Source organism: Nomia melanderi, chromosome 4, assembly GCF_051020985.1.
Source record: "Nomia melanderi isolate GNS246 chromosome 4, iyNomMela1, whole genome shotgun sequence".
Classification (NCBI taxonomy): domain Eukaryota; kingdom Metazoa; phylum Arthropoda; class Insecta; order Hymenoptera; family Halictidae; genus Nomia; species Nomia melanderi.
The window spans coordinates 2,732,956-2,752,977 of NC_135002.1; the positions used below are offsets into that span (position 1 = coordinate 2,732,956).

The 20,022-nt window shown below is 43.8% G+C and overlaps 1 protein-coding gene across 1 annotated transcript in view; it reads left to right on the forward strand.

Annotated features, from left to right (window-relative positions):
* The window catches only part of fng (Fringe glycosyltransferase), a 128,097-nt gene that overhangs the window by 47,956 nt on the left and 60,119 nt on the right, over positions 1-20,022 (forward strand). The window contains exon 5 of the mRNA XM_076366621.1: positions 13,503-13,662. Coding sequence (XP_076222736.1) covers positions 13,503-13,662 — 160 coding nt within the window. The remainder of the gene's footprint in view (positions 1-13,502; positions 13,663-20,022) is intronic.

The following is a 20,022-nucleotide window of genomic DNA, read 5'->3' on the forward strand; positions in this document are numbered from 1 at the left end:
AACTTATCAACCGATCAGCCGGGATCGTTGTCGGCGATGAGCCAAGACGCTCGTAAATCCGCGCCGATGGAAACGAGAGCTCGCGCGCGAGTCGAACGGTTTTATCGGCGCTCGATCTGGCGCGGGTTTCTACGTCGGGGAAAAGGTCAGGGCTGACGTGTGCCGCGCTCGCGCGAGCGAGCGAGTCGAACGGGCGTGGCTCGATCACGATCCGCGGATTAAATCGTGATCCGCGCCGGCCGGGAGCACGACCCTTTCGTGTAGAAGGCGATCGCTTTTGCGCGGCCACCGCAACGCCGATTCCGAGCGGATAGACGGACGAGCGGGAAATTAAAGCGAGGCGTAGACGCGATGCCAGACGACCGTCGATACGGTTCTTCGAGCACTTGTAATTATCTGAGACACGATTTCCTGCCGGTTTCCTGTTGCTCTTGTTTCATTTCGCAAGCAGGTTCATTCGATCGTTTGATTTTCGGCTTTAAGATCGACGAGAGTTTGTTCAAATTTGGATTTTTGGTTTGTGCAGTTTTCGAATGCTGGAGATGCAGTTGGGAATAGTTGAGTTGATTTTGGAATCTTTTGGAATTTTTTGGGGCGTTGTGTTTTTGGAATATTGATTGTTGATGCGATTTTTCCGCATCAATCGCGAGGATGTAGTATAAGAATGTTATATTAACCCTTTGTACTCGAGAGGTGCCTCTCACCACTTGATTTCATACAGTAAAACCATAAAATTTGATATTTAATGTTACATTTCCTATAATGCATCATTTTGAGAAATATTCGAATAAAATAGTATAATAAAATAGACTTAGTTTCACAAAATATCGATTTTATCTCATCAGAAAATGTTAAAATATTTCTAGCGAAAAACTTCCGAGTGCAAAGGGTTAATATTCTGTTGTATTGATATTAAATTGAGAAGCCTATCGTAGACGAGAGAAAGGATATAGTTTCAACCTATTAACTGTGGAACTTAATTTCAATGATCTCTGATAATGCAATGAAATCAAATAACGAAGTGTATATTTGTCAAATGCATCTGTAATATATTCCAATGAAAAGCAAAAGCAAAGCAAAAAATAATGGCAAGTTTATCTGAAGAAATAATTTATCGTTGAAGGAATCAGCATCATTTTGACTTTAACCTACTTTATTGCAACCTCTACCTGTTCTAACAATTTTTTCTATATTTATTTGTGGCATCACAGTTGTACCATTTAACACTAAAACTACCAGAGGGTTCAAATGACTCATGCCTGATGCCTATTTGCAATTATTAGAAAGGCAACAAATGTATCTCTGAGAAATTATTAATGAAATTCATTTACTACGCAGATTGAATTGCAAATCAATTGAAATCTGAACAGATGCACTCTTGGAGTTTCTACAGCGGAATTTTCAAAAGTCAATTGATGTGCTCGGTAGTTTTGGTGTTAACGTTTTGCAACTTATGAATCGTACGTATTTGGCGACTGAATCTCCGTGAATTTATCGTCTAAAACGGCGAACTCCTCGGATCGACCGCTATCCGTGCGCCTAACGGTAACCGTTCGCAGGGGAAAAAACGCTCGAGCCGATCCCCGCCCATCCGCCTCGTTAACAGGTTCCGTTTCCGAAGATTCATCCTACGCCGACACGTATCGGCCTCTAATCAATTCCAGAAAAAAGGAAGGCTCGCGATCGGGGTCTTCGAACCGCGCGATTCGCCGGCGCGGCGAACGGGAACTGTAATCGCGGTTGCATTTTATCCCGCAGTTAGATTTAAAGCTGCACTTTGCTGCCCCCGGGTAACGAGAATGTTCAGCGAGATGGAGGGAATAATGGGGGAAAAGGGGGACTGAACGAGAAGGGGAAGACGGAGTGAGACGCGAAAAGGGAGAAAAACGAGCGTAAAATAGAGGAAAGGGAAAAGTGGAATAATAGTGCTGAAAACCGGGAGAATTTCATGCGTGAACGTAAGATAGAGACTGAGGCAAAAATGAAATGAGAGCGGAGAAGAAAAATGGATTGAGAGTAGCAGAGGTAAAAAAGGTGGAAAATGAAACGGGTAAGATAGGGAAAGAGAAACTTGTAATGAGATAACAGGAAACGGGAACAAAGGACTGGAAGATGGAGGAACAAAGAGGAAATTGAAGTGGTGATATAGGAAAATGATGGAAAATTCAAAGCGTTGTAGAATCGGTGCATAGGGAATTCCGAGCGTTAGAAAATCGGTGTGATGAAAATTCGGAGCGCTAAAATATCGGTGCGATGAAAATTCGGAGCTCTAAAAAATCGGTGCGATGAAAATTCGGAGCTCTAAAAAATCGGTGCGATGAAAATTCGGAGCGCTAAAAAATCGGTGCGATGAAAATTCGGAGCTCTAAAAAATCAGTTCATAGAGAATTCGAAGCCTAGGACAATCAGCGCAATCGAAATTCGAGGCTTTAGGAAATCGGTTCGTACGAAATTCAGAGCATAGAGAAGTCGGCGCGATCGAACATTCAAAGCGTTAGAACATTGATCCGTAGGGAATTCGGCGTGATGAAAATTCAGAGCGATAAGAAATCGGTTCATAGAGAATTCGAAACCTAGGACAATCAGCGCAATCGAAATTCGAGGCGTTAGGAAATCGGTCCGTATGGAATTCGGCGTGATGAAAATTCGCGCTAAAACATCGGTTCATAGAGAATTCTTATCTCACGATAATTACGATAGAAATCCAAAGGATTGAAAGACGGAGGAACAAAGAGAAAACTGAAGTAACGGTAATACAAAAAAGGACATGGTACGAAAGTAACAAAAATAACCAAACAAAGACACAGCGAATTGAACGAAGCGTAGAGAAAGATGCAGGAGAGGAGAGCAAAAACACAGACAAACGAGAAGGAAAAGAGGAAAAGACGCGCAGAGAGAAATAGACAGAAAAACTGAGTAGGAAGCGGGGAGACCGCGATGAAGAGAGGAAAAAGCAGGAAAGACTCTCTCGCAGAGGAAGAGAGAGGCAGATCAGGGATCGGCAATTTTCTCTACGTGTAATTTCACCTGTTGCGCGCATCCGGCGCGAATCTGATCGCTCGGCTCGATTTGTAAAGGTAACGAGCCGTCTCGAACGGTCTCTGGTCTCGATTATCGGTGGCCAACGATCCTCTCTCTCTCCCCTCCCTCCCCCCGCCACCCCTCTCGGCGTTCCTAGTTTCCAAACGACCCACCGGGGATCGTTGAACAAACGAAAACGCGTTTCACGGTGCATGGAACTGCACAGCTACCGACGACGCAACCGAGGCTTATCAGCTCCGCGCGGATCTTTATGCGAATTTCGATGCACCGCGCGCGGGGCGAGGGGTTGCACGGGAATTCTCTGGCTTGATACCGTGAGATTAGAAATTCATCGACGCTGCGCACGCTGCGATTTCGCTTTGGAATTCGACCGTGGAAAGGCGGAACGACTCGAACGAATGGCTCTCGATGGTTCTTTTGGCTGTGGTTCGAGGATGCGTTTCCAGAGAGGATCAGTGCGATTCTTTGGCTTTTGTTGGCTCGCTTTGTTTACTGATTGATTGGTTTTGGATGCATTGATGGATGGTTGAGTCGCTTCGGAAATTCGTTCCGGAGGCTCTGTGGCGATGGTTCGTTTGTTGGCTTTCGTTTGCGCACCGAGACGTTCGTGTTTATTTGTTGATTGCTTAGTGATTTGAGGGTGGGAAGATTGATAAGTGTTTAATTTTGGTTTTGGTTTTAATTGATTTGTATTTTGTAGTGAAGGTTTGGCATGGTTTGCTTATCGAGAAATCGGTGTTTAAGTGTTCAGTAATTAGAAACTTTAGATGAATTTATGATTGTTTATTTATTGAGTACTTAGTAATTTGACGATGGGAAGATTGATAAGTGTTTAATTTTGGTTTTGGTTTTAATTGATTTGTACACGTTTTTTTAGTGAAGATTTGACATGGGTTTGCTATCGAGAAATCGGTGTTTAAGTGTTGAGTAATTAGTAAAGGAACTTTAAGGTAAATTGATGAACATTTATTATTTCTGACTTCTTGGAGACTCAATTTGTGCAGGTTTTCATTTAAAAAGTGAGAAGAAAGCAATGAAATATAATTTAATGAATTAAAGAGTTGCGTAGTGATCGAATTTCGATGGCCATTACCGTCGCCATCCAGTATCCCATGCAATGACGTGTACATCTCCGCGAGAACGCATGATATCGGACGCGTGATCGCGCCAATTAGCTCGTTAATTGGTCACCAGCGTAAATCGAGTTAACATCGGCCGGCCGCGAACGGTTTAATTTCGCCCGGAGCGCTCGGGCTCCACGAAATAAAATCCTTGGCTGGCCAACACCGAGACGTTGCCTCTAAAACCCCCACAATTTTCGAACACACTATATTATTATTTATTCGATAGAAAAATTCAAAAGTTCGAATCTCTACTTTACATAACTCAGTTTTTCTAATATTTCAAATTTTCCAATGTTTCTATCGAAAGCAACTCTGCTCGAATTCTGACTTCAAATAAATAGGAAAAAATATTGTTGCTTGAATAAATAACACAGTGGTATCTTCGAAAGTTGTCAGTTTCATTTAGTTTTAGTCGTGTTCGATTTAATCGAAGATTCAGTCGATTTCCGAAAAAGAAAGGGAAGAAACCGATATGCTCTTGTCGGCTCGTGTTCCATGCACGACCTTGAAGATCGCGCTTCAAGGACTCGAGGGCTCCGCAAGGATGCCGACGAAGCCCTCGAGGAATCTCCGGCGACAATCGGTATCACTCGAACCGAACCTTCCCCGCAACGGGGAAGAAATGAAAAGAGTGTGGAAGAGGCAACATCTTGCGAGCGGCGGTCGATTAGTCACCCGATACAAGTGCGGCCGGGTGAGACCGGAAGTGCCGCTTTATCGGCAGGATCCTGCCGATGGAGAGATCTCGGTTGTCGCCGGTTTCCTCGTCCTTCCGAACTTCCTCCGTTTCTTTCCCCTTTTAACCCTTAACACTCCAGGTTGTTTCGTAATCTATCAGCAACGAATTTTGTATAATATTCCCAGCGAAAATTAGAAATGCTACATTTCTCCGATCTTTTATTCTCCTCAGTAGAAAATTCGGATGTGTGGAGAATCGAATAATTTTAGGGTGGTTTCTTTATTATTATTCTTCATTGAAATATTTAATATTCTAACTGGTATATTGGAGCCTACAGAGTTCAAAGGGTTAACCTTCCCTCTTGCAAACAAATTCAGAGATTTGGCAGTCTTGCGCGAAGAATTTTCTTTTCACCTATTTTACGCTGGTATCTGCACTAATTTTTTGTTAATAATTTGGTATAAAATGATACATTTCAACAGAATCTAGAATTAATATTTTTTCAAGAATTCTAGAATTATTTTAGGTTTCCTTTTCTACGGATCGTCAATTTATTTTGAATATCGTTCGGATAAACGTTGAATTAGTATTTTTGCGAATCGATATTAACATTTGCGTAATTACTGAGACTTATCATATAATTATTTAACTCCCAGTTAAATCGAATCGTAAGGGTCCAAAGCCGAGGGGTCGAAGATACAATTTTAATTAAAGTTTAGCACACTCTTCGTGCATCGATCCCCGAAAATCCCCTCTCGTTGTTCGCAACGGTTATTACCCCGGGTTATTATTCCCGATCACTTCCGATAATAAAAAGTCGGCGCTGGTAATAACGCAATTACCAGGTGTTTACTCGCCGACCCGTCTCGATCAATAATCATTTCGGGTTCAAAAGTGCGCGACCTACGCCGGGTCCATTAAGCACACGCGATTCGAGCTCGCCACTTTCGAGCTACCAAGTCACGCCCTTGCTGACACACACACGTTCAACTGATATTTTCTTATTTTATTCCTCTTCTTTTTATCATTAGAGAATGGTAAGAATAAACAATTAATCAAGTGAGCAATGCTAAGATTGCAGAGAGAAATAATAGTCACCAGCTTAGAGTCTAAATGGATCCAGTCAAAGGTTAATTTTTTTTTACTATTGAATTCTATCATAAATAATCAAGTGAACAATGCAAAGATTGCAAAGAGAAATAATAGTCACCAGCTTAGAGTCTAAATGAATCCAGTTGAAGGTTAATTTCTTTTTACCATTGAATTCTATCAGAAATAAAGAAATAAACAACCGAGCAATGCAAAGATTGCAAAAAAAGAAATAACAGTCAGCAGCTCAGGGTCCGAGTGGACCCAGTCGAGGGTTAACCCGATCGCCCATTATTTTTCCCGCGTCAGCGTTCTAATATTTCGCTGCTTTCGCGTAGCGCATTTCGCCGGGATGCGCTTCGGTGTTTATTTCAGCAACGCGCACGCTGCCCATCCTCGTTTATGCACGTCGCGATCCGCACTTTGTGTATTCTGCATTCCACCGTCTGCAATGTGCATGGATATGCATTATGCATTTCTGCAGTGTACAAATTGTATAATCCGCAACGTGCGCCGCGCATTTCTGACTCGTTCCCGCGCGCACCTTGCGTCCCTAGGGAGACGTTCTTCGAAGGAAATGTTAATTATTGCACGGGAAAAGAGAGATTCCCGTTTAATCGTACGCCGCGCATGCATAAAGTGTCGGAGATTCTTAATTATTTCTTTATTTTTTCCTTGCCTATTTTCTTCGTTCACATACTTCCTTTGAGACAGCAGGTGCGTGTAATGTACGCTAATAGAATTATATTTTCAATGACGTGTCGTCCTTTACTATCATAACTCTCTCCTTAAGAATCAACTCTAACTTTGTACTTAAATATCAATTCTTCATCAAAGAAATATCATCACAATCAACATCCCCAAGAAATATACACAATCACAAAAAGCTTCACATCTTAACAATACACCCCCATCGAAGCATTTACCCCCAAAAATGTATTCTCTGCAAATTCAAAATTAAATTTCATATCTTAACGATATTTCCTCGTCAAAACACTAATCCAAAAACATCCACCTCCACGACCATAAAATTCACCCCAAAATTGTATCCTCCGCAATCTCAAAATTAAAGTTCACATCTTAACAATACACCCCCATTGAAGCATTCATCCCCAAAAATATCTCCTCTGCAATTTCAAAATTAAACTTCACATCTTAACGATACTCCCTCGTCAAAACACCAATCCAAAAACAACATCCACCCCAACAACCATAAAATTCACCCCCAACGACAACCCCTCCCAGAAAGTCCGCAATCCAATAAATCATTTCGCGTTCCGCAGCTGTAGAACCCTCATCGAGTCCTCGTCCCATCGATTTCCCATCGATTTTCCATCGATTTTGGAAAAAACTCTGGCAAACAAATCACGTGGTAAACCGAGTCCCATGGTAACGTCGACATCAACTACCGAGCGACGACGGCCGCGCGGAAAGAAACGGATAAGAGAGCCGCCCGCTCCGCGCGGGGATTTTATAAAACCGGCCGATTTTTCGCGATAGGATCGAGCGAGCCGACCGGTCGACTGCGCGCCGGCCTCGGCCACGGCGTCCCGGGATAGTTGCCGTGCCGGGCCCCAGTTTAATAATCAATAATTTCCCCCGCGGGGCCCCCAGGGCTGCACGTGTGCGGACCGTGCCGCGATCGTGCCGTCCCGGCGGGATAGTATTGTCCGTTCCCGCGGCGCACGGCCGTGGATCGTTCGCTCGATAGTTTCCCCACGGTTCGCCGGCGCATCCTTCGAAAACCGTGCTGGCTGGTCTTTATCCTGCTCGTTTTATTTGACAAACAACGCCCGAGGTGTGCACACTTCCTCCCAGGAGTACGGCGCGGAGCCGATTTTCGGAATTTTACGGGGGCGAACCGACTAATCTGCCAGCCCATGGGATATCGAGCCGCGCGCCGATCGGGTGGGGGTTCTTGGAAACAGGGGATTCTTTGGGGAGCGGTTTTTGAAGACGGGGACGGATTTGGTTTCAGAGCATAGAGAAATCGGCGCGATAGATTTCAGAGCATAGAGAAATCGGCGCGATAGAAATTTTGAGCGTTAGAAAATCGGTAGAGAATTCAAAGCATAGGAAATCGGTGCGATAGAATTCTGAGCATAGAGAAATCGGCGCGATAGAGTTCAAAGCATAGAGAAATCGGCATGATGGAAATTTTGAGCGTTAGAAAATCGGTAGGGAATTCAAAGTATACAGAAATCGGCAGTTGTGACTCTTTGTCGAGAGATTTTTCAAATGGATTATACTATTATGTTATTTTCGATATTATCAGTAAAATTTTTTGTTACGTTCTATTTGAAATCTTCACAAGTTTGACGCGATATTCTGGAGCAAGGGATTAATCTTGTGCATTTCTGCAGGCTAGAGATGTTGCTGAGTATTCAGATATTGAGTTAGTACTTTTCGAATGATTAATGAACGAGTTTTTCTCTTAACTCTCGAGTAGTTTATAGTCATGTCTTTAAAGTGTTTATGTAACACTTATGTTTACAGAGTATATAATACACTTTTTATGCAACGACTCTTGCAACGTAAATAATCCCATAAACGAGTATTTGTACTTCAGCAGCAGTCATTACCATATTTATATGTTCCCTTAATTTATTAATTTATTCCCCGTGATCATGCAAGCGTAACTGTACCATGCGCGCTGAAAAAGTCTCCATAAAATTTAATGTATACGGAATTCCATATTGAAACTTACACACACTCAACCTTTGGTCTTATTGTCAAACGCGAGCGTTTATTATAAACTCAGCTACAGTTTATCGCTTGCTTTACATTCCGCACGAATTTAATACAATAATAAATCATTTTAATAATACATATTACAGTCCTGTGATCCCCATTCACAATTTATCGATCATTGTTCATCTTACGATAAAGATCACGATGTCTCCATAGAACATTGATACAAGATTTACCGAGTTTTTAACACTGGAATCATACCAGTCGAAATGATCGGTCTCCATTCTTTTGTTTCGCAATTAGTGATAACTCAAGAGCGTCGAATATAAATGATCTCGAAAATAAACAGCTCCACTTGAATATCATAGGGAATATCCGAAGAAACAGTCTATTGTCACAATTTTTATAATGATTTGAATGATGGAGGTTAATATAATTAACCCCAATCATTATCAAAATTGTACCAACAAATTCCTGTGTTCGTAACATCCAAACGAGGCTATTCTCAGTATCACTTCGACTATTCAACACCTTCAAAATACCGAGAATCGCAAAATCAGAGAACTAAGACCCGCCATTTTGTCGGGCGCAGTAGTTCCAGCGTCGGACACATCACGTGACACGGTATAAAGCATTTCTAACCGCGCACCGCCGAAAACACAACAAGCGACCGCCGCGAAATCTCGCTCACAGTTCTCGGGGCCATTAATCCGGCCGTTAAAGCCTCGATGCGGGGGCAAGGTAGAGAAGAAAAGGTAAAAAAGGGGGAGGAGGGGGCACTCAATCTCGCCGCGGCGCAAAAATCGAGGAAGAGTGTTCGCGCCTTTATTTTCTGCCGGTCCACGGCCCCGCCGCGCGGCGCAGGTTGATCCTAATATATATGCAGATTGCAGGTACAAGGAGTGCTCGGATTTTACACGCGGCAACGTCGATGGCGGCTGCCTTGGTTTTTCGTGCAACACCCCGTGCCACTCATGAAACCGTTTATAAATGCGGCGTGTTCGGAACTTCGACCGCCGTGTCGCTCGAAGTTGAACGGTACAATTCGTTGCGGAGCCTGAACATTTATTTTTCTCTACGTTGAACGATACTTAGTCGCATTTTTTAAAAGCGAGAGGGTTGAACATTGTTTTTAGGGCTTGAACATTTACCTTTCTGCACGATGAATGAAACTTTGTCGCATTTTTTAGACGTGAGAGGGTTGAACATTGTTTTTAGGGCTTGAATGTTTATTTTTCTTCGCGTTGAATGAGACTTTGCTGTACTGGTGAGATGTGAGAGGGTTAAACGTAGTTTTAAGGGCTTGAATGTTTATTTTTCTCCACATTGACCGAAACTTTGTCACATTTTTTAGACGCGAGAAGATTAAACATTGTTTTTAAGGCTTGAATATTTATTTTTCTCCACGTTGAACGAAACTTTATCGCACTGGTGAGATGTGAGAGGGTTAAATGATGATTTATAGACGTACAATAAACGATTAAGAATCAAGGTAGACCGAGACGAATAGGATCATGATGCGAATCGGGAGAAACTACAAATATTGGCCACATTAATTACGTTGTTATAGAAATGAGCACGTAGACTGAGAACAAATTCGTTTCCCATAAATAATCATCTTCAATCCTATAAGATTCCACGCGTGCTGCACTGGCGAACCTAATTTCCATCGTTAATAAACATGATCCTGCTTGTAAAACGACCCGCATCTCCGTCGAAGAAAATTCAAGAAGTTTTTTCTGCGCCGCTGATCCACGGGAGTTCGTCCCGCGGCAAATTCGAAATTAGTCTCGGCGTCGAGTCGCGGCTGTATAAATGATTCATGGTTTCCCGTGCCGCTCGTCTACGCCTCGAATACCGTATGCAGATTGAAGGGGGCGTATCACCGTTCCCCTCTCTTGCTCGCGTTTCCGCGGCTCAACGAATTTCTCGCCGTTGAACGCGATTCCGGCGATCCCCGGATGCGGTGCGACGCGGGGGAATCTTAGACGCGAAGGAAAAAGTCGTGAAATTGTTCGGAACGCTGGAAACTTTCGGGGGGAGCATTTCCTGCGTGGGAAGCTGGTCCCGTTGGGAATTCGTTGAATTAATTCATTCGGTGCAGGTGCATCGGGAGCGGGTCAATTTGTGAATAAGGGATCGGGGATTTTGGGGATTAATGCTTAGGGGATTTGGGGTGAGAGCTGCTGGAGGTTTTTGAGAATTTCGGGCATGGTCGAATGTGGTAGGTTTGTGGAGAATTTGGGGTGTAGAGGGATTGGTTCGTAGGGCATTTCAGGCGAAGGGACATCGACGCGATGGAAATTTAAGGCGTTAGGAAATCGGATTGTAGGGGATCGAAAGCTTAGAGAAATCGGCGCGATGGAAATTTAGAGCGATAAGAACTCGGTTCATAGAGAATTCGGAGCCTAGGATAATTAGTGCGGTCGAAATTCAAAGTGTTAGGAAATCGATTCGTAAGGAATTCAAAGCATACAGAAATCGACGCCATCGAACATTCAAAGGGTTAGAAAATCGGTCCATAGGGAATTCCGAGCATTAGAAAATCAACGCGATGAAAATTCAGAGCGCTAAAACATCGGTCCATAGAGAATTCGAAGCCTAGGACAATCAGCGCGGTCGGAATTCGAGGCGTTAGGAAATCGGTTCGTACGGAATTCAAAGCATAGAGAAATCGGCGCGATCGAACATTCAATGCGTTAGAAAATCGTTTCATATGGAATTCGGCGTGATGAAAATTCAAAGCGTTAGAAAATCATTCCATAGGGAATTCTGAGCGTTAGAAAATCGGCGTCATGAAAATTCAAAGCGCTAAAAAACCGCTTCACAGAAAAATTCTCAGCCCCAATAACTCTCACGATAGAAATCCAAAGAATATCAACAGGTGTCAAAACAAATTCACAAAGAACCTACAGCAGAAACTCTTTCCCAGTGAAACCAAAATTCAAACCCTCCATTAACCATCACCGTTAATCAAACAACATATTCTCACGAAGCACCCCTTTCCAAAAACTACCCTAGAATCCAAAATCTCAGAGTCTCGAAGTCGGATCAGCGGTCCGCGGAACCAAGGGACGGTGCACCGTCGCATTCGCCTGCTGTACCGTTCCGGTTCACGCGGAAGATACGATCCGGCGCGCGTATCAAGCGGACCGAGACGTCGTTTCTGGCCGGCCTCGGCGAGCTAACCTGGCTACCCCATTAAACCTGGAATTCAGGTGTATTAACGACGCGGGGTCGCGTATCGAGCGTCCACGGCCACCCGGTAGCGCTTTAATGGCGCGCCGGAACCGTTCGTTAGGCAGATTTTATTTCGTCCGCGCTTCCACCGCGCCGCGGTCCCAGGAAACCGCGTACCCGCGATTGCTTTTCGATGTCCGGCCCGCCCCGCCGCGCGATAAGATACGCGCCTCCCGAGTTTTCCGCATACGCCGCCCGATTAGATCGAATTCCTGCACCCTTATCCGTCCTCGTATCGCGTAACCGGGTAATTATCGGACGACACCGGCCGGTTTATCGCGGATTTGCATACCCGCGGGCCAATTTGCCGGAAAACGAATTCCACGGACCTTCGTCTAAGTGTGTATACACCGTGGGCTGCAGTTCCTTCGTGGATCTGCCGGTTCTTCGCTGATTTTCGATGACAGATAAGAGAGGACCGTTTTATCTGCGTTATTTGGGACTCGGTTACGACTCCTGGTTCCTCTCGGTTTCTTTTCGCATGGGCTTTTTACGGGTGTTGGATGTTCGGTGATTTGGAATTGGGCTGGGTATTTTTAAAATCCTTGTACGAAGTGCTCTTGGTTTCTCACTTTGAGGTTCACTTGAGGTCTCCATTCTTTTGTTTCGCAAGTAGTGATATCTTAGGAGCATGGAATATAAATGATCTTCAAAATAAACAACTCCACTTGATTATTATAGAGGATATCCGAAGAAACAATCTATCATCACAATATTTATAATGATTTGAATGATGGAGGTTAATATAATTAACCCCCAATCCTAACCAAATTGTACCAACAAATTCTCATGTTCATAACATCCAAACGAAGCTATTCTCAATATCATTTCGACTATTCGACACCTTCAAAATACCGACGATCGCAAAATCAGAGAACTAAGACCCGCCATTTTGTCGGGCGCAGTAGTTCCAGCGTCGGACACATCACGTGACACGCTATAGAGCGTTTCTAACCTCGCACCGCCGAAAATACAAGCCACTAAAGTATTTTTAATTATTGAGAGTAAGGAAATGTAGAATATATCTGAAATGATTTTATAGACTTTGAACTCTACGCTGAAAATAAGGCAGAAAACTAAGGGATCATTTCAGTCATTATATTCATTAAGCAGCCTTAAGTATTAAATTATATTACTGACGTATAGTTTAGTTTTAACATTAGAAATTACAGAAGATTAGAGTCGCAACTAAGAAAAAGTGAGTCAGAGGAAGGTAACGAGCAGGTTACTTTTATTACTACTTCTCTTAGGTAAGTTTCGTCATTATACCAGTTATTACATCGAATTACAGTTTCAACCGAGCAGGAATATACGTAGGAAGCCCTAGCCGAGACGCATAAACGTCGACGAGATCGAATGGGCATTTTTATCGGTGGAATTCACTCCGCGCGTCGTCGAACCGTCGCAGCCGCCGATAAAACCGTTCCGTTTCCGATCAACGACGTCGTACATCGGGACACGCGATCCAGATAGCGCGCTCGTTGTGTAAAGATCCGATGGCGATCGGCCCGAATGGCCCGGTTAATGGCACGGTCCGCGGACGAGACGTTTCCGAATGCACCGAAGGCGTCACGAGCGGCCAGAGAAATTGCATTCGAGCGGGGGATTTAAATCGATCCTGTTCTGCTGGTTTTCAGGTGGTTCTGCCACTTCGATGACGATAATTACGTGAACGTGCCGCGGCTGCTCAAACTGCTGGACAACTACAACCCGCGGGAGGATTGGTACCTGGGCAGGCCGTCGATACCGGCGCCGTTGGAGATCATCAGACAGGGACCGGAACCGTCCAAGAGACCGGTGAGTTTTTGTCGATGCCACGGTACCGATCATTATACTCGACAATTTGCTGGAGGATTTGCAGCTTTGCTTCTCCGTGGTTTTCTGACGATTCACTTCGGAGATTTCTTCTTATTTTGATTGGAGATCTAGTTGTTGGAGAGTGGGTCTTTTGGTATTTACGGATGTTTTCGAATTTTGGGATTGGGAATTTTAAGTTTCAAGTTTCGTAATTAGGAACTTCAAATCTGAGTTCGAATCTTTCGATCTTTCGAATTTTAGATTTTCGGTTTCAAGTTATAAGTCACAAGTTTCGATCTTTCGATCTTTCGAATTTTAGATTTTCGGTTTCAAGTTATAAGTCATAAGTTTCGATCTTTCGAATTTTAGATTTTCAGTTCTAAGTTCCAAGTTTCAAGTTTCAAACTTTCAAATTTTAAATTTTACATTTGAAGTCTCAAACTTTCAAATTTTAAATTTTACATATCAAGTTTCAAGTTTCAATCTTTCGAATTTTAAATTTCAAGTTCCAAACTTTCAAATTTCAAGCTTCAATCTTTCTTCGAATTTAAAATTTCCAATTTCAAGTTACAAATCACAAGTTTCAATCTTCCGAATTTTAAATGTCAAGTTCCAAGTTTCAAACGTTCGAATCTCAAATTCCAAGTTTCATAATTACGATCAAACCTGAAATTTCACGTTTCATATTCTCGAATTTCAAGTTTCAAGTCTCAAATCTAAAATGTCAACTTCCAAAGCCACACGAAACGCGAGAAACTCTGACCGTAACAGCCTGCAACAGTCTGCATTGAAATAACTACCCCTCCGGGGCTGTAACATTCGCCGTAGTCCATACGAGCGATGACAAATTGGTCGGCGTAGTCGATTAATTGCGATGGCCGATTAAATGCCTGAATCGCAACCGTTAATTACCTTGGACATTAGCCGAAGGCAGGGCGTCGACTTTCACGAGCAGTTCGCCCGGAGGAGGACCTCCCCTTTCCGGCCGCAGTGCCGGCTACCGCGAACAATAACGAGTCGCGTCTCGTTTTTTCCCCGTGGTCGCCAGCTTAACAGCGTGAAATCCGTTTACTCGCGCCTCGCGGGAGGTCCGGCGACGACGGGGACCTTCTGGAGCGGGGCCAGGCGTTGTCGCGGCTACCGGAAGGCGGCTAAGTGGCTATCATTTCAAACCATCCCCCTATAATTTCGAAAGACAAAGAATCTGCAGATGCCTTGGATTTTGAAATTCTTTTGCGTGAGGAACGGGGACTTACGTCTTCACTAACCCTTTTCGATGCCGTGTATATACAGTCACTTGTTGGTGAGTCATAATTATATTATTGTTTTATTTCAATAGCGAAATCAAAATGAAGCTAGTACTGGCATTAGGCAACACAGAAAAGTGGCGAAGTATGGCATAGGTACGCCGTCGCGAAAGGGTTAAAGTTAGCTGTCGTTAGTCTTGGGAACTGAGAGTTTAGCAAATGTATTTTACAGAGCAACATGGAACTACCCTTTGAAGGTTAGAGTGTGGAGTGATTGGTAGCTGAGAGTTTTCGAGTGATTTTCATTATAGTTATAGTAATTAGGGTGTTTCCAATAGGAGTTGAAAAGTGTAATCCACCAATTCCATCGAGATTATAATATTTCACCCTTTGAACTCTGTAGGCTCCAATATTGCACTAGTTATGATATTAAATATTTTAATGAATCTTAAAGAAACTACTCGAAAATTATTCGAAATAAAAGATCGAAGGAATATTATAGCATTTCCCATTTTTGCTAGGAATACTATAAAAATTAGTAGCATTTGCCGATAGATTGCAAAACAACCTGGAGTGCTAAGTGTTAAGAAACTGTCTCCAAACCTCTATTTTCAAGAGTTACAATCATAAATCCTGTCCACAGAGAACTATAAAATAATTGAAGTGCTATCTACTTAATCACACTATCAAAAATAATAATACCGTTATCTCACTAAACGATCAAAAGAAGAATCCAACGAACGGTCGCCCGATTATCAAGCGATCTCCACCGATCCCGAAACAAGAACACGAACATCATCGCGCGTCTCGATTTCGTGATCGCGTACCTTCTTCACGCTCGAGCTCTCAAAGAAATGACACGGCCCGGCTGGTAGTCGGAAAGAATCGCAGGAGCGAGTAAGCGGGCGAGCGAGCGAGTCGGGGTCCTGTCAGACGTACGAAGTCGAGGCGGCCGCGATCAAAAATCGATAAAAGGCCTGTCTTACCAGCGGACTTACGAGATACACGATGCGATTTGGATTTCCGCGATATGATCGGCCGCTGCCCTCGTGGAAGGGGGCCGGCAGCCGACAGGTAAAACGGGCCTGCGATCTTATCGGTCGACAGTGTCATGCTATAAGCCCATTAATCCTTTTTCCCTCGCGATGAAAAAAGAACTCAAGACGGAGAAAGAGCGAGAGGAAGAGAGAGAGAGAGAGAGAGAGAGAGAAAGACGGAGGGAAGATGAGAAATAAAAGGATCACCGTTGTCAGACAACGGGCTTCCAGTCGAGGGGCCGCGGTTCGTGCCCTCAAAAAAATTCCTCGCAGCATTTATCATCCGCTTAGACAAATTAATGGCGGCTCTGATCCGGCTGTCGGCCGCGCAAAGAATTTCTCGGGCCCGCGTTGTCCTCGACGCCGCGCCGCTTCCTTCTTCCGCGACACGCGACGCGGACTCGGGATACTTCGACGGCTTCATCCGGGACCTGCAACGGATCGGATCGGAGTAGATTTATTTTTGTGGCTACTTTGATGCTTTTATGCTTGTTTTGTCGGTTCTGGTGATTTTCGGTTCAGGGGTTTTCTGAAGTGAGGTTAGGATGCGACAATATGGCCGCTGAGTTTCGAGCGTATGAATCTTTGTCATCTGTCTGAGGTTCTGTAATGATTCGCGTGATGAATGGATTGAAGGTAATATGTAAAATGGTTTCTATGTTTCGAAGAATCCTCGTCCGCAAAGGGTTAAACCATGTGTAATGTATCAACACATAAAACATCGAAGTGAAATAGTTCTGTCTCTTAATTTATAGATGATCAATTGTGTCAGTTGCGAGAAATATCGTTAATATTTAGCCAGAAAGCGATGAATATTTTTAACGAAAAATATCGTCGAGCGCGAAGGGTTGAGAAATGATTCGATAGAGCGTGTTCGATATCGGTCGTGCCCGGCAGCCGGTTACGTAAGCTTGCGCAAGGTATCCCGTCGGAGGATCGCAGGTTTTCGCCGCGTCGTGTCGGCTCGGTTTTATTGGGCAGCGTATTCGGGGCTCGCCGTTCCGAGTGAATGGACATTGTTCGGCGGACACGGGCCGCATAAAGGGAGGGCCTCGACTCGGTGCTCGAACGTTTTTCAGCCCTCCTTTCGAGGACTCCTCTTCATTCAGGCCTGTTGTACGATCCGGTCGGACCAGTACCACCTCCCCCAACCCGCGCCGCGGCCGAAGTCGATCGAAACTCCGGCTGAAGCCTAGGCTATCGATAACGCGAACGGTAACCTACTTAACCTGTATTATTTTGTCGTGTCATTTTTTACTGTTCCCAAGAAACGCAATTGTTTGCAAGGATCTGCGAAGGAAATCTTGCATTTCGTTGAGGGTGAAAATTTCTTTGAGTGAGTAGTCAATGGTAAAATCTTAATCCTTTGCACTCGAAAAATTTGTTAGTAGAAATATTCAATTTATTTTTATGAGATATAGATGACATTTTTTAAAACTAACTTAACGAGGAATCTATTCACGAAATAAGAACAATGGTATTTGGTAGGAAGTTTGGTAGATAGTGAATTGATGATAGCGAAGTAATTTTTTACTTTGTTCTATGTGTTATGAAGGATAGTGATTTATATTGAATTGATCTAGAAATCTTCCATTACATTGTGAGCGAAGATTTACATTAGTGAATAGTAAACACTAAACTTTAGTGAGTTTAGTGGATAATAAATTGCTAATAGCAAAGTAGTTTCTCAAATTGGTTTCGATTTTTTTGTTTAATTATTGATATTTTCGAAGCATTGAATATTCGAAATGCTTTTGAAAATAAATAGTTTCATTTCAGTGTTATAATGAATGTCCGAAGAAACTGAAAATAATCTACTGTTACAATTTTATGAAAATTGCATATTAATCGTATTAAATGCTCAGTAATTCCAGTGTTAAATGGATCTCGAAATCTTCATGACGCGTCCGGCGTGAGGTTAAGCAATATTGGCTTGTGCCGGAATTACAGGATTCGGTACATCGATTCGATTATAAAAATCACGTTGCCCGGTGAACAGCCTCTCCGTGATTTCCAGGCACAGCCACGTGGAACCTGTAATTTCGCATCAGAATTTAGGCACTTTGCAAGGGAACTCGAGACGGTGTGTTGAACGGTGAAAGTGGATTTCGTTCGATGAAGCGAAGCTCCGTTGGCATGGTAGCGCCGATGACCGTTGGCTCCTTCGTGACTTTACTCTTCAACGGTTTTGTAATTAATTCCGCAACCTTCGGAAATATTGTTATATCTTCGATAATTACATATCGAACAGCCTTCGAACAGCTCGAAGTAAATACAAACATTCAAGCTAGACGATTCTTTCTTTTCGTTTTAATCGACACGGGAGAGCGAAGGGGACAAGAACATTACATGAAACGTTGGAAATAAGATTTCAAATGATCTTGATGATCGCTGAAGAATCAGCGGCGCGCAAGGTCAAGTTTCATCTCGCTCGCGTCCGCAGGGAATACTTGCGGCATTAAACAAATCCAAGGCTAACCTAGACCGTAATAATGCTCGGGCGGATCTCATTCCACGTAAATGCTCCCATTTCGCGATATTCGCTTGCATTCCAACGGAAATCACAGCCACTTTCTGCGAAATTCATCAGCGTCGACGCTCTATTTCCACTTGTTCCGCGAGTCTCATCCTTGCGAAACGCCGTTCGAATACTGTGCGAGGCTTCTTGCTAGCTGTAAACGAACGGTGTCCCAAGGTATTCGCTAAAATAGCGAACCATCGAACAACGATTTCGATCAGTTCTATATCGGCATTTGGGAACAACTCGATATCTTTATATTTTGACACCTAACATCAATACCTCCCAACATCAACTTAGGAGGATCAGTGATTCCAAATTCTAGTACCAACTCTCAAAACCTCCAACTACCACTTCGAACGACTGTCAAAATTTTATCACCAACACTCAAAACCTCAAATAACGATTCCGATCAATTCTATATCGGCATTTGGGAATAATGACAACTGAATATCTTTATATTCTAACAGCTCTATAATCAATACCTCCCAAATCAGTACCTACGAGGATCAGTGATTCCAAATTCTAGTACCAACTCTCAGAATCTCCAACTACCACTTCCAACGACTGTCAAAATGCTAGTACCAACTCTCAAAACCTCGAATAACGATTTCGATCAATTCCACATCAGCATTTGAGAATAACAACTCGATATCTTTATATCCCAACACCTCTAACATCAGCACTTACCAGGATCAGTAATTCCAAACTCTAGTGCCAACTCTCAAAACCTCGAATAACGATTTCGATCGATTCCACATCAGCATTTGAGAACAACTCGATATCTTTATATTCTAACACCTCTAACATCAACCTACCAGGATCAATAATTCCAAATTCTACCAACTCTCAAAACCTCAACCACCACATCCAACGACTGTCAAACTCGCAGAAACGCAGTTTCCGGTGCTACAAGCCACAAACATTCCCAAGTGCATCTCGCAAATGCCCTTCGAGCAGCGAGCCTACTGCCCAAGAGCATCGGACACAGGTACTCGTCATTAATACCTCCGAACGGTGCTCGTAAACACCCACCGCCAGCAATGCTTGGCAACATGGATGGCGCGGTATCCAGAAAGAGCCGTGGCATAATGGAAAACATAATACGCCCACCCATAGCAAATTACCCGAGCGAATGGACGGTCGGTTCGAATGATAAACCGAACCGGGGGGCAGCCGCTGTGGTCCAGTATCGTCGGTGCTCGAGTAGAAATCGTCGTCGGCCGATTCCGGAGTTGTCTAAAAGATTGCCCGTTCGTCCGGCGGTCGAGCGCGATCCGCGTGTAACGGGTGAAAGGTGGGACGCGCGGCGATCGTTGCGGCAGCGTGCATCCGCGGGAACGCAGCGATGCGCGGCTCCGTGCGCCCGTCCTTCGTCGCTGGTACCCGCCGACCCCCCATGGGTGTGGTACCATCGTCCGGCCGAGATTATGGTCTCGGTATGGTGGACGTTGCTCTCCCCGGGGGCCCTCGCGTACTCGTATATTATATTTGCCCGAGAAATACGTCTCCCTCTCGCACACCCTTTTGCTCTTGTACTTCCTCGTTCACGTTCTCT